Below are 14,443 nucleotides of genomic sequence, written 5' to 3'. Positions count from 1 at the left end.
CATGGGCTCAATCTAGGCATGTGTTCTTGTGTGGTCTTCAAACGCGGGCCTTACACGTGGTAATTACTATACGTCCATGAGCCTGTCTCTATCCCAATTCCCTATCCCCTTCTATCCCCTCCATTTCTCATAGGATAAGAGTAAGAAATTAGATGTTTCTTAAAGACCTATGCCATAGTATTTTTTAGTGGTTACTTCATCTGGCATTTTTTTTAGTAAGAGGAGGAGATGAAATTGACATGCATATAGATTTTTCTTTCATTTTTGTCAGCGATGGGTAGATTATGGTCTCAGAGATCAAAATTAAAATGTTGATGAAGACTTATAGATAAAGTTTTTAAAGTTATCTAGAAAGTAATATGGAAAATGATTTTTTGCACAGATTTACATTAAAAACTCACTTAATATTATCTAGAAATTAACATTTCTTGACAGGGTTTTCTCTAGATAACTTTTGACAAGAAGGCTATGTGGAAAGGTTATCTAGAAAGAAAAACCATATCTAGAAAAGCGTTTTGGTCCTCCATGTGAAAGTTTTTTTAATACTTTCTTTGTATAGATGCTTTCGAAGAAATATCTACATAAAGTTATTTATATAAATTTGTGCATATGATTCTGTTATTTGGATTTTTATGGAAATTAAATAGAAAAAACTCTGTCATATCATGTCTATAGAAAAATCTTGTACCAAAGTTATCCATAAACCACAGTACTTTATCTAAATCTTCTACACAAAACTATCAAAAAATATTTATCTTAAAAATATCTTTGCAAAAGTTTGGTACACAAGTTCTCTACCAAAGTTGTATAAGAAAGTTATGTTGAACCACCATACAAACACTAGTCTAAACTTTGCATGATTACTGGACTAGCTCCAACACTTAAAAGCAATTTTTTCATGGTCACACATAAGGTACCGCAAAACAACACTGAACATCATCTCATCATCCGAACTTAAGTCTTTTTTGTTTAAACCAAGAGGGGACGGTTTCCTCCGTATATATACTATAAAAAACGATAGTTGTTTCATCCATCATAAAGGATGCATGCTGCCTAAGTCTGGTGCTGGTGTAAGTACCACCAGTAGCACCTCTATTTCTTTTCGTGGATGCTCCAGAAGGTTGCCCAATTCACGCCTATCACTTGATCGAATCAAAAACCATGGTTCACGTACAGTCACGTCGATCCATGCATTAGTTTCAAGTTATTGTTATACATGCACTGACCATCTCCACAACGTTCGAAGAACCTTCTCATCATCAATACCCGCTGTAGTTGAGAAAAGTTGGCAGCCCTACATTATGCACTCAGATTAATTGTGAACCAGAATAATCTGCACTACTGCATGTACATGTTAATCCCAACAAAACAGAGACTAAAGACATTGAATGGGATATCACTGCAAATTGAAGAGGATATTACTGCAAGTTAAAGATGAAGTCAGAGGGGTCTAATCCATCGAAATTATATTGGTGCTATCATGTGCTACGGTGCTTCTATCCCTCTCGCGTCAGACCTTTCAGCTATATATCTTGTGCTCAGAAAGTCGGAAATTATCGTAATTTGTTTTTAACTAAGCTGGCTGAATGAAAAAAAAACTATGTCAAATTGTTGTTGATTATATTACAAGCATTTTTATGTCATTGACTGTCATTTTGATAAATCTTTAACAATTTCCAGTCAATTTCATTAGAATTTTAAGGTGTGAACTGGAGGTTTTAATTTTAGGGTCCGACTATTGATATAGGTCACACATATAGCCATGATAATATTCTTATTATTGAATGTTTTATATCTCACCCAATTTTCCACAAAACCAGTCTAGACTAATTATGAAAACTAAATCACTAAAACCGGTAAGACCAGGCCAATCCATTACCGGGGTTAGGTGATAAGAACAATAAGTGATGCTTAGGGTAATATATATATATATATAACACCTTGTTGAAGGAGTTACAAAGATCCATCCAACACAACCGAACATGTGTGAAAAATGAGAAGTGAAAGCTAATGAGCCTCGAGGGTCATTTTCCATTTTTTTGGTCACAGGTAATTTATGGATTTGAAGTCTTCCGTGCTAGCTCTAGAAAAAACAATTTTGTTACAAAATTAAGAACATGGCACCACAAATGCAACTAACCTATATCACCATTGTTTACTGGCTTTGAGCTTTGATGTTGTCGCGCCAAGTATTAAGGTCAAAATCATATGCTAACTGACCTACCAGCACCGTACCTCACGCGTGGCCACCAGTCCAGCCATGCCCAGACCACCCAGAGCTAACTATTGGACAGGTTGACTAAGGAAAATGCAGTGTTTGCATACTTATACTTAATAGCCAGACTATTCAACACCCCAAGAAATTCAGTTTCATCTGGTTTGGTATAAATTTCAGGAGCATCATACTAATATTTTACACGCTGATTGGGATGGTTTCGCATTCACTTGTTTCCTGTGGCCTCCTAGTCCAACTCCGGGTGAGGCATATATGCATCCTACCTTCTAGGTTTCTATCTCTTGGTCTTGCTCCACATCTTTTTATTGTCCGGTTTACACGGACCAACTAGCGAGTGTGCGGCAGAATGTTTCAGGTACCATGGTATCTATATAGTGCACATACTAATAAGGATATTCATTACATAGTTGTTGGGCTACCTGTGTAAATTTAAAGTAGAAGATTTTTGTACATGCATGAAACCACGAAGGAAGTGTTAAGTAGGAAACACTACAAATACATTGTACTAATTGAAATACTATGACCGTCTAAATGCTCCGATGGATAGTTGGTCACTCTTAGGACATGTTCTTTACCTGGATTCCTTGCCTAACCTCACGAACACATGGGACACTCACCTTGCAGCATAGTCAAGACAAAATCACTCCTGCAAATGCAGGAGAAAAGCAACCCAGCGTAGACCCCGATGTGTGCTCGGGCAGACACAGAATACTATCTAATTTCGCGCTTGGCAAGACAAGGAGTGCTCAGAAAGTCAGAATTAGAATGATTTGTTTTTAACTCGGGTTGGCTGCGTGAAAAACTAGATCAGATTCTTGTTGGTTACAAGCATGTTTATGTAGCAGTAACCTGAGCCGTCCTGTTCCATTTCCCCCTCCGACTCTATTTCCCTATATTTCCCCTACCAACTCGGATATGCATCACATAGATTCGTCTTATGATCTTATCTTCAAGAGGGCTGGGGCCGGAGGATTAAGAGTTCTATTCATCGCGGCTCATGACCACAATAGCAAAACAAACCTGGTAGAAGCATGGTGCGTGAAACAGAAGCCCACTACCACATAAAAGGAATAACTCTCGACACATCACAACTGGCTCACCATGAACGTTCTGTAGAAAACTGCTATTCAATATAAAATAATGAAAAAAAATTCTAATAAAATTATGTGTATCTTTATAGAATGTTTTTCAACAAATTTTCCAGAAACCATTCTCATGAAAAGTAATTTTTATATAAGTTATGTAAAAAAAAGTCTTCTAACAAAAAAAATCCAAAAAATTAATATAAATCTTTTATACAAAAATTCTTAAAATTTATCTAGAAAAATAATTCCTGGTACAAAGTTTTAAAGAAGCTTTTTCTAGCATAATTTTAAATTCTTTATAAAATATGAATGTTTTTACTAGAAAGTTAGTACATAAACTTTATGTACAATGTTGTGCAAAAAAAAGCTATGTGGTCAAGTTATCTAGATAAAACTTGTACAATATTTATCTTGAAAAGTTTTACAGAGAAAATGTATATAGGAAAGTTCTTTGCAATGATATCCAACAAAATTTCTCTACCAATTTTATATTGTAAAACTTCCCTGGAATTGTCATATAGGTTACATATGTAGAAAAATGTAGCAAATTTGAATAAAAGACATATAGAAACTTATCTAGAATGCAATGTATAAATTATAAAGGAATATTTATCATAGAGCTGGTAGGTATCCAACTTCTTAGTATCCAACATCTTATTTTGAAAATTATGGGTGTAATGACTTGTGAAACATGTTCCATATTTCCAATTAATTACTCTTATGACCTAACATGGGATGCTTGCTAATCCAAATTAGGTATTTGGTATGCTTTTTTATAGCAAAGTATCTGCATTGCACAAAGGAAGGGAAGGAACATGGTCTCTGGTTTATTCCCCTTTTTTCTCCCTAATCAATAGGTGCGAAGCCTTTTGGCCTGTGGATATTCTACCAATTGCACCTATTTATTCAACTTTTTTTGTTTTCATGTGTTGAACTGGTGAACTCAAGTAGTCATGTTATCTCATCTACCTTTTTTCGCAGGGTTTGGAAATGGCCAACAAATAAATTATGTGGACATGCATTTTAAAATTCAATGCACAACACTCTTGAAAGTATGTTTTATTTGATCACCTGACCGTTCTTTCTTCCTATGTTTTCTCGTGTCCTGAATGTTTCGCACGGGAAATGGGAATAGAAACGTAGCACGTGGGAGAAAGAGAAAGGAAGCAGTGATAGAAATGCACGAGAAAAAAAATGCATTGAGTGGAACACAAAAGAAAAAAAAATTATACATTGGGATTGGGACTTTTCCCAAAATGGAATCAACATCAGCTTGCCGTGATTTGGAACAAAACATTACTATATATGAGCATGAAGCAAATAGGTGTCTCGCACCAGGCTTGCCTCCCAAAATAATTTTAGCACCACCTCTCAGTGGCGGAGTGTGAGGCAATATATAATGGTGAGCAAAATAAAAGAGAGTGGTGAGAGGTTGAGAGCCATGCGAACGGCATGAGCTATTGGCTGCTGACTCCTCTGCTGCTACTGTAGAAATTTTCCTTGGGCAATGGGGGCCAGGGCCTATTTTGGCCTCCACTACGCTCCGCCACTGCCACCTCTCGATGTTTGGAGCATAAAGGGAGTGCGATGCGCTCGTAGCCTAGGAAGCCCAACTAGTAGGGGGTCACAATTCACACAACATTCAGGGAGGAAGACAATGAATAGTGTATTGTGAGATCTGGGACATTTGATTAATTATAATCAACCCAACGATAATGGTCAATAAAAGAACAAATGAAATCAGGTGCACATGCGATATCATCTCCCCTATTTTTACAGAGATTGCTAGGCCATTTGCACATGGCTTGTTAGTCCACTTTTGCACAAACAAGTGGTGACGGCGGTAGGCGTACTAGTAAGAACAACAATGGAGGTAAATAATCCAGCAATGTGTTGTTTCTATTTGTGTTCAAATTTAGACTTTTCGAGTTTGAAGTTTAATTTCCAGATGAGTTTCTACTTGTCAAAGAGATTGCTCTGCTGCTGCACAGGGTAAAGAACAGCTACATACCAGCTCCTGAATAAATCACAATATATCAGCCAGTTTGCCAATGTATAAATAATTCCTAAGAGTACAGGAAAAGGCATTACCAATGTATCAGCCAGTTTTGAAGAAACCTTTGTATTATGATTTAGTGAGGCTGATTACATATAAATAATTGGTGCACTCATAAGAAGGAGACTCAGAAACTAAATGGTAAAATAGAATAGACAACATGTGAACCAATTGAAACCAATCATACAAGCAAGCTAGGGCAGATTTTCCTCACCTTGAGATTGATTGACGCCGAACGGATTTCTACCTAGGGGACGGAGATGGAATCATGGAATCTCACGAGGTAGGTGGCACCAGCGGCAACGACAAGACCGAGTGAAGGGGATTAGCAGCAATGTTGGGGGTTTCGAATCATTGGGGTGCGGTTAGCGGCGGCAGCCGGGGGAGGTGGATGTGGACTAGCGTGCACGGGGAGGTGGTACGAGGACGACACGGGACGGGGGCAGCGGAAAGCCAGAGGAGATTGACTAGCGGAAAAAATCGGACGACCGGAGGGGTGGGAGTGGGATGGGGAGCGCTGCCGGAAAGCAGATTGGGCGGCACTGCGCGGAGAACAGTGAGCGCCCCGAGCACGAGCGAGCAGTCGGCAGGTGGTGCCCCAGCGCCGGCAAGAGCGAGCGGAACGGCTGGTGCGTAGAACAGCTGCACGGGTGGATGAGAACAACTATAATCGGGGAACGAGGCGAGTGAAGAATGGGTCGTAGGGGTGCGACGCCAGGAGCGCGTGACGTGAAGCCGGAGGCGCAACGGCGAAACCATTCGCCCCAATGAAAACGGACTGGATCAAACGGATACAAACGGATATAACAGTTGCGAATACAGATAATTATTTTTTTTCGGATTGCATACGGATATGAATAGTGTCAAGATTTGTCGAGTAATGATATTTGTCCTATTCTCATATTAAATATATCTAGATTCAGTACGGATATTGAACATCCGGATTTGGATACGAACTATCCATTTGAGTATTTGAACCCCTTTGATCGGATGAACGGACAGATATTATCCATACCACCCTCCTCCCTGATGCTCCTTCGTTCTTTTCCCTCATCATCTGTTGTAACTCGTCTCTTTCACTTATATATATTATTATTCAGTTGAGGTTTAAACCCCTCCTGATTCTTAAAAAAAAATTCCATACGAGTTCAAAGTTTGAAATGCCGATGTCAAATCGATTTCCCCTTCTTTCAACTTAAAGTTCAAATTTTCGAATCTGAAGTTTGCTTTGTTTATCCCGTGCTGCTGCCGCGGCTGTTTAAGTTTTGTAACAGAGTTCAAGCTAAGGGAGGGAACGACAGCACGTCGTTGTCGCACCGGCTGCACACGAAGACGTGCGGGACGTCGTCGGTGTCCTTGATCCCCGCGCACCGCGTGTGCTGCCACGCCTCACAGATGTCGCAGCACGCCATGCGCTCGCCGTCATCGTCGTCCGCGCCGCACACGCAGTCCACGACCCTCTCGCCGTCGCATCCCCCCTCGCTCACGGCCGCCACCTCGTTCCCCGGCAGGACGCCTTCGTCCGCCGCCGCCAGCTGCTGCTGCTGCTCGCCGACATACCCTTCGACCACCACGGCGCTTCCCACGTCGATCAGCCCGAGCACCGGGCAGGCGTCCTGGCTCACGCCGACCCCAACGACGGACTCGGCCGTGAAGGTCCTCAGGCCCAGGTACATCTCCCTGAACAGCCTCTGCACCTCCCACTTGAGCTCGCCCACCGTCGCATGCGCCGGCAAGGTCACCGTCTCGTACGGCGCCACGAGCTCCGGGGTCCCGTCCCTCACGAGCAGCGTGCAGCACAGGCTGATGTGGACGTGCCCAGCTCCAACACTGCTGACCGGAGCGAAACCTTCGTGGTAGTCTTTGACGAAGTGTTTGGTGTCCAGGACCATCCGAACTGCCACGGGGATCGCGCCCAACGCGCCGGCGGTGAGCGCCTGGCTGGGCTCCTTGAGCACGTGGCGGTACAGGTGTGCCAGGTCCCGCATGAGCTGCGCACGCGTGAGCTGGAACCGCACCCGCACCTTGCAGCCGCCGCTCGGCACGCTGCCGGCCGCCGGGAGCACGCTGGACACGTCCTCCAGGCAGTACTCGAGCACCTTGGTCACGGGGTTCATGGCGCGGCGCACGACGTAGTTGCCGACGATGTGGTTGCCGAGGGACTTGAGCACGAAGTCGAGGAGCCCCGTGTCGCCGATGTAGGCGCGCGCCGCGTCGCGCACCTCCTGCCGCGTGACCCACCGCGCGGACGGCTCGGCCCGGCGGCGGAGCGCGTCCACGACGGCGCGCGCCGCCATGTCCACGCGCTTGGCGGACCACCGGCACGAGGCCTCCGACATGATGCCCCGGTAGTCCATGGCGGTGACGGAGGCCGCAGGGAGGCGCGCCTGCAGCTCGAGCATGAAGCGGAGGAGGTCGCCGAGACCGAGCAGCTTGTGGCCGCTGATGGCCTGGTACTTGGCGACCACGACGGGGAGGTCCTGGCTGAAGCAGGAGAGGTGCGGCACGAGCACGCAGAGCGGCACGGACTGCAGCGCGTGCAGCGACTGCTGGTACGACGGCAGCGCGACGCCGTAGCTGGGGCGGCCGAACCTGTAGCCCCACCGCCCAAACCACGTGCCGCCGTACGCGACGCCGTGCAGCAGCCGCAGCTCCATGTGCCCCTTCCTCGCCGTGTCGACGAGGCTCACCATCCTTGCAGATCGAGACCGAACACGAGTCATGCACAGATCATACGCAGCGAGCGCGGCATAATATAAGCACACACCTGACGTTCAGGGCGGCGCACATGCGGTCCCAGAGGTCCATGATCTGGTGGCCGGCGATGAAGTCGGAGCCGCCCTCGAAGCCGTGGAGGGCGACGAGGTGGCCGAAGCCGTTGAGGTGCACGACGCCGTGCAGCAGGTGGCCCCTGGAGGTCGCCGTCCCTTTCGACGGTTTCTCGGAGCCGTGGTTGATCCCGTAGTGCAGGCCGTCGGCCTCCACCGACAGTTCCCTCTTGGGCAGCACGAAGTGGAACCTTTTGCTGCAGATCAGATGCCGTCCCCAGCCTGAAACACCACGGGGTTTTACCTGGCAGTGAGCATACCTGATCGAGTTGCTCGGTGCAGTTTCTGAAAGATCAGAGTGCAGTGGATCGTTGGTTGCACTTGATAAATTGTTGGGGTTTTTTTTTTTTTTTTTTGGGGGGGGGGGGGGGGGGGTCTGATCTTTCATGAGGGTGAGAACTAGTGATGATATCATCTGACACCTAATTGACCTATGTCATGTACTTTGGCTGCCTGATGTATCATGCACGTCCCAATGGTGTACTTACGTCGGCGTTGATTGCATGCAAAGGTTCAGCAGTATATGCGAATGCGATCGACAGAGACAGCAGCAAGGGTGAGTAGTACCGACGTGACGGCAGAGGTGGCACTGGCGCTGCGGCGACACGCCGACCTCCTCCTCGACGACGAAGAGCCTGACGACGGTGGGCGGGTGGCGGTGCAGCTCGAGCTGGAACGACCAGCACCTGGTCTCGCCCTGCGCGCCGGCCTCCAGGTGCGCCAGGCCGAGCAGCGCCCTGACGTTGTCCTTGAAGGCGGCCCCGGCGGGCAGCGGCGCAGGGTACCCGGGCTGGCAGAACGACTCGAACCGGAACAGCATCTCGCCGCGCTTCCGCCGCCGCGAGCTCCCCAGGCTGATCACCATCGCCTTGTCATTAGCAGCGGCCATGTCGCCGGACGGACGCCGGGGATCGCAGGGCTTTATGGCGCCCAGCAGCGTGCGAGGGAGGGTCGCCGCGGCAGGAGTGGTGGTTCCATCGGCGCCTGAGTCTCACGCGGTAAGTGCCCGGGATTTAGAAAGCCTCGGCGGTCTGGTGGAGGAGTGTGCGCGCGTGATCGCGACGAGCTCTGTAAACAATGTGGCCAGGCATCCTTCTAGACATGCGCTCACAACATGGTTCCTCTTCCTCTGCTCTGCTCTGGGAATCTTGCATGCAGAGCCTTTGTGTTTTTCAGATATGCTAACAGAGACCGTATGCATATCCTTCGGCAGCTCATGGCCAAGGTGATGGCGTCATGCTAATTTTTGTGGCCAACACTTTTTTTTCATTCGATAAAGGTATTTAGTTTCATGCACCAACCAGCTTACCGAAATTTTTAAGCTATCAAGAAAAGATGGATAATATACTTCGAAAAGCCTCCAAGGTTCTGACATTGGCAAGGGGGCATCATGATAAAATTCACATAAGGTGAAGAACATGAATTAGTAACCCTTACATATATAGGAAACATGTAAGGTCCCAGATACAAATTCCGCCCTGTTGTTCATGTACAAGCATGTCCGTGGGTTGTGGCATCAGGTAATGCCAATGAGATATGCCTTGCCTAACCGAACCTTAGGAGGGAATAGTTTAGGATCAGAGCAGGAATATTTTACACTATTCAACTGGAGCAGAGCGGAAAGCATGGTCTACAACTTCGGGGCCCCGTGGAAGTGTGAAGCGGAAGTAAATTCAGTCACAACTTCCGCGTTCACAGAGTAGGTCGCCCAAATGGCCATTGTGGAGCTCTTTGTTAAACACTACTATATTTCCATTGTCACAATTAGGTAACTTTGCTAAGCTGTACATCAAGTTCTAATTATGCATTCAGAAAGTAGCTATCAGTAAGCACAAACCATTCCTGTTGTGCTGTCTTGTAATCGCTCTGTTGTCTTGTGCACTTACATGAAGCAGCAGTCCTACAATGTCTGAAAGCCTAACCTCATTGTCCCGTGGAGTAGTGCATCCGAATCCGCGGTAATGATCTTCATGGTTAGAGTGTACACTATGGGGTGGTAATAATTTAGAGATCAGAATGCCAGTTAGGCTAGTTGAGTAACGATCGCACTTGGTCATTCTTCATGAGGTTCTATGTAACTTGTCCGAGTCAGACGAATCTGTTCAGGAGAACAAATATGAGCCAATGCAGCTAGACAAAATAATGCCTCACGTGATAAAAGAGATGAAATATTATGAACTTCACCTGAGCAATTGCATAGATTGCCTGCACAATCCTAGCATAATCCGTCCCCAGCATTTGAATCACAATATCAGCCAAGAGAGTCCCCCACATTCTGAGCAAAGTTAAGCGCAAAGAAATCATATTGATTACCAACAGACCATGACATTCCGATGCATGAAGGGAATTCTGATTTATATAGTTTGTGCCCCAAGGTAGATACTGCAAGGCCTAAATTCAGCACTACAGGTTTATGAAGCAATTAGAACATCATACAGCAATAAACAAAAATGCAATAATTTAAGCTGCTCATGGTGATGTTTGAAATGTGGTAGAATGATTCAAAATCTAATAATAATTTTTTTAGAAAACAAATGCAGAATCAACATTTTTCAAACTTTACTATTAGAAGAAGCGTACATTGGTCCAAGAAATGTCATGACACTCCTAAGTCCAGCATATCTCGATGCTGCACGAGCCAAACCCTGCAAGCATTCAAGAGGAGTATTGAAACATGACATCCAGAATGGTGCATATAAGATAGATGTGTGGGGATTGGGGCCAATGTAATTGCTAACCAAAGATCATATTACCTGCCTAGCTGCAAGCAAGCCAGCTCTAGACTCCAGGTTAACAGCAGCCAACCGCCCACCCTGGAAACGGAAACTTCATTACTTGCCTATATTAATTCAATCAAGGTAATAGCAAATATCTAGTGCAATGTTTGAGTACAGTCTATTAAAAAGACAAGCTTTGCAATGCATTTGTCCAGATGCAGATGAAAAATAAAGGCCTATATTAAGATAAGAAACACTATAGGCAATTCAAGCAAAATCAAGAGGAGCAGCTGAAAGGATGTATTGGTCTGTTAAGACAATTTCCAAATGAGCACATAAAAGTCAGGAACATTAAAGCAAACATTATCAAAATAGGTATACCTGCTTAACAAGTTCTTTCTTTATCTCATAATTTGCAGCCTCCATCACCAACTTTCCAGATAGTCTACTGGCTAACTAACATAATGGTAAGTGATATTAACAAACATCACTGCAGTGAGAACCAATAGAATTCAAGATTTTAACACAAAAACTGTAGCCTACCGATTCATATATCGTCTTCACGGTCAACGCACTACCACCCTTCCATAAAGATGAAAAATTATATTTGTCAGAAAATTAGAGGGTCACAAAGGAAAAGGATAAAAAAGAATGAGGATGGCAAAGAACCTTTAAAAAGGTACTTTCTAGTCCCTTTGCCCCAATCTTCCAAGCTGCATCAGTAAGCACCTTCCACTTGTTAACTCCAAGGCTAGAGATCTCGTTTGGAGATTTTTGTTTATCCCAAGGAAATGAAGCTGGGTCTTTCTGATGGCTGATGCGTGGGAATTCAAAAAAAAAAGTTACTGTTACAATAGTGGACTTGCAAGAGGATTTGCATTTAATAAACAAATAGAGTTGTTTGAGTTGAAAGCTAGCATGGCACTATGTTCATGTGCATACAAATTAAACACTTTTCCACATGTCCCAAGGACAATTTATTTTGTAGATATGCTTATGGGTATTCTTTTTATCCAGCGGATATGTAAGTACCTTGAATATTCATTCACAAGGTGAAGAAATATTTCTGCCTCAAGGTCTGCAGTAGACAATTTACTAGAGCACTGAACACCAAGTTTTTTTCTTACTCCAAGCAAGACATCTCTGTAAGATGGTCTCCACCCCCTATGAAGAACAAACAGTGAAAAGTGTAGCGTGTTCTTGTAAAAGCATCAAGAAAGTGATGAGCTACAGAAACCTAAAGGGTCATTTTTCTACTTGACTGACCTTATAATCGAGCGAGCATCTGCGGCAAGATACAGAAACCTCGACTCCAATTTTGAGATGAAAAGATCTCTCTCCTCGATATCATCCAAAACAACAACAGAATCTGAGTTCGGTCTTCTTGCAATTGATTTTAGCAATGGACTAAAATAGCTGAAAACAAAGGAAAGACACTTTTATTTTGGGCAAGTGAAATAGAGGAATAGTACAATACGAAGATCTAGCACCACGACATTTTATGGCACCCCATGTAGAAAAATCAGGTAGGTGATAGACTGATAACTACGTGAGCAAATTAAAGAAAGAATCAAGAAAAGGAAACAAGGATGATCAACTGTTCTTCAAATTCTTAACATCAGACCAATACACAGAAGAAAAAATGGAAGAGAAAAGGAGAAATAAGTTGAACTTTCAACATAAAAAACAATACAATTGCTCAATGGCTAATGTCTCCATCATGTTTGTCTCATAGATGATACATTATAATGCCAATATGTATTTTATTCTACACATACGGTGTAGCAACTGATGTTACTGTTTCTGCATTCCTGTTGCATATTTACAAGCAACTACTCCCTCCGATTCCAAATGTAAGCCTTCTTAACATTTTTATAAATGTAACTCATTCTAGAATTTCTATGCACATTTTACCCTTTCCTTCCTTCTTCCTTGTCCCTACTTAATAAATGCTACAACTCTCACAAGTGCATGAGTGATCTTCCCCAATATAGTACAGATGAAGGGCACCAAGGTCATTTGACCTACTTTCTTAATCCTTGTGCACAAGTCCAAAATGACCAACATTTGGAATGGGAAGGGAGTAAAGTAGCAAGGCTGGAAATACACTTGCCAAATTATGTAATATCGAGTCAAGCTTCTTTGTCACCGTTGTTGAACTTGAGGTGCGGAAATTAGCTAGCACCAAATACAAACAGTAATAGGCCCTGAACTGGCACAATGGCATCACCATCGGACAGTTGCACAAGAGTAATCAACCAAAACAACTAGTATCAATCTGGATTTGCTTGCTGCATACATACCCCATCATTTGCTGCAGATGCACACCGTTATTCAAAATCTCAAACCAACCTATCCAATTTTGTCTTAAGGACCCAATATGCTAACACTTAAACCAACTGATGCAGCTATATCAGAGCTAAATAGGCCAAACAGCATGAGAAAAATCAGGGGGCAATCGAACCTGGTGCCGTAGAGAATCTCCTCGAACTCCAGCAGCTCCTCGTCGGTGGCGAGCTCGAGCACCAGCCTCAACTCCGGGTCAGACATCCCTTCAGAAATCAGAAACGCATGATTTAACATCATCCAGTCAACTACGCCACAAATCAACATTTCGTTCGCGCCGAGGTACCTTCCGCCGCTGCCGCCGCTGAAGGCGAGGCTGCCGCTCGATGAAGGAGAAGAGATCGAAGGGGGAACTGAGCCCTGCAAGCACTGCCGAAGCGAGGAGAGGCAGCGACCGCGGGAGCGGGAGCGCGGCGTCCGACGCAGGAACAAGAGGTTGGGGAGGGCCGCGGTGTGTGTGAGCGGGCAGCTGAGGGCCGGGTGGTGCGGGTGGAATTGGTGGTTGCGGTGGTGAGGAACGGGAGGGATTTTGGTGCTGCGGCGGTGGCCATTGGCAGCGGCACCAATCGCCGGCGTATGGTGCTTGGTGCGGGTGCGGCGGATGGGCCAGGGTCGGTCCAGACCCGCGACGAGGTTTTGCGGCGCGGGCGTGACCCGTCGTGAATGAGATAGGCCTCGTTTGGTATGGTTTCACCTCCTCCTTTCGTTCGGAGATCTCAGTATCCATTCCGACTTCGCGCTTTCGTTCGGAGATCTCAGTATTCATTCCAACTTCGCGCTACAATGTGCAGTATTTAGTACTGTCATATGAGGCCGAAGTCCTTTTTTGCTTAAGCCGTGCCAAAGGAGGGCATAGTACGGCCGTACAGAACAACAAAAATCGTGTGGCCAGAGCAGCGATTTCCGGTTACCTGTCGCTGAAACAGCTGTTTTGGGATTTTTGTAGCGTTACTAAAAGCTACTACTGTACTGCCTAATTCAGTCTAAGTTTCAACTAAAAAACTTTTTTGATTTCAGTGAAACTAGTTTAACAAACAATATATTTCAGGATATCATGGTTAAGGTCCATTTGCTACCTAATTTTTTTTATGACTAAGATATACATCCTCCGGTTTATGTTATCAATTTCTCATGGTTTCATAGTACATTGTTACTGTTATTACTCCCTCCATCCC

At 44.7% G+C, this 14,443-nt stretch overlaps 2 protein-coding genes across 3 annotated transcripts; both read right to left on the bottom strand.

Annotated features, from left to right (window-relative positions):
- Positions 1-6,520: 6,520 nt before the first annotated feature.
- LOC101777513 (PHD finger protein PERSISTENT TAPETAL CELL 1) lies at positions 6,521-9,395 on the bottom strand. Its single transcript, XM_004956913.2, has 3 exons — positions 8,773-9,395; positions 8,145-8,427; positions 6,521-8,071 (listed from the first exon to the last, which is right to left on the bottom strand). Exons 1-3 carry the CDS (start codon positions 9,092-9,094, stop codon positions 6,655-6,657), a joined length of 2,022 nt encoding a protein of 673 aa, XP_004956970.2. The 5' UTR covers positions 9,095-9,395; the 3' UTR covers positions 6,521-6,654.
- Positions 9,396-9,596: 201 nt separating this feature from the next.
- Positions 9,597-13,946, bottom strand: LOC101777100. 2 transcript variants are annotated; one of them, XM_004956912.4, is made up of 11 exons: positions 13,555-13,939; positions 13,387-13,474; positions 12,189-12,338; positions 11,955-12,086; positions 11,592-11,736; positions 11,466-11,504; positions 11,304-11,378; positions 10,959-11,018; positions 10,786-10,850; positions 10,390-10,480; positions 9,597-10,303 (listed from the first exon to the last, which is right to left on the bottom strand). In XM_004956912.4, exons 1-11 carry the CDS (start codon positions 13,817-13,819, stop codon positions 10,259-10,261), a joined length of 1,155 nt encoding a protein of 384 aa, XP_004956969.1. In that variant the 5' UTR covers positions 13,820-13,939; the 3' UTR covers positions 9,597-10,258. The 2 variants fall into 2 exon arrangements, 1 of the variants encoding a protein (XP_004956969.1); XR_002676523.1 differs by having other exon boundaries at positions 10,166-10,303; positions 10,390-10,608; positions 13,555-13,946.
- Between the last annotated feature and the right edge of the window lie 497 nt (positions 13,947-14,443).

The sequence above is a fragment of the Setaria italica genome, chromosome II, assembly GCF_000263155.2.
Source record: "Setaria italica strain Yugu1 chromosome II, Setaria_italica_v2.0, whole genome shotgun sequence".
Lineage (NCBI taxonomy): Eukaryota > Viridiplantae > Streptophyta > Magnoliopsida > Poales > Poaceae > Setaria > Setaria italica.
The sequence above is the reverse complement of the archived record's forward strand: the minus strand, read 5'-3'. Positions and strand labels throughout refer to the sequence as shown.

Coding starts and splice junctions, on each gene's coding strand:
- LOC101777513 (XM_004956913.2), bottom strand. CDS start 9,094: ATGGCCGCTGCTAATGACAAGGCGATGGTGATCAGCCTGGGGAGCTCG. Junction 8,428..8,772: donor CCACCTCTGCCGTCACGTCG/GTACTACTCACC, acceptor GTGGTGTTTCAG/GCTGGGGACGGCATCTGATC. Junction 8,072..8,144: donor TGCGCCGCCCTGAACGTCAG/GTGTGTGCTTAT, acceptor TCGATCTGCAAG/GATGGTGAGCCTCGTCGACA.
- LOC101777100 (XM_004956912.4), bottom strand. CDS start 13,819: ATGGCCACCGCCGCAGCACCAAAATCCCTCCCGTTCCTCACCACCGCA. Junction 11,505..11,591: donor TAGAAAGTACCTTTTTAAAG/GTTCTTTGCCAT, acceptor TCTTTATGGAAG/GGTGGTAGTGCGTTGACCGT. Junction 11,379..11,465: donor TGAAGACGATATATGAATCG/GTAGGCTACAGT, acceptor CCATTATGTTAG/TTAGCCAGTAGACTATCTGG.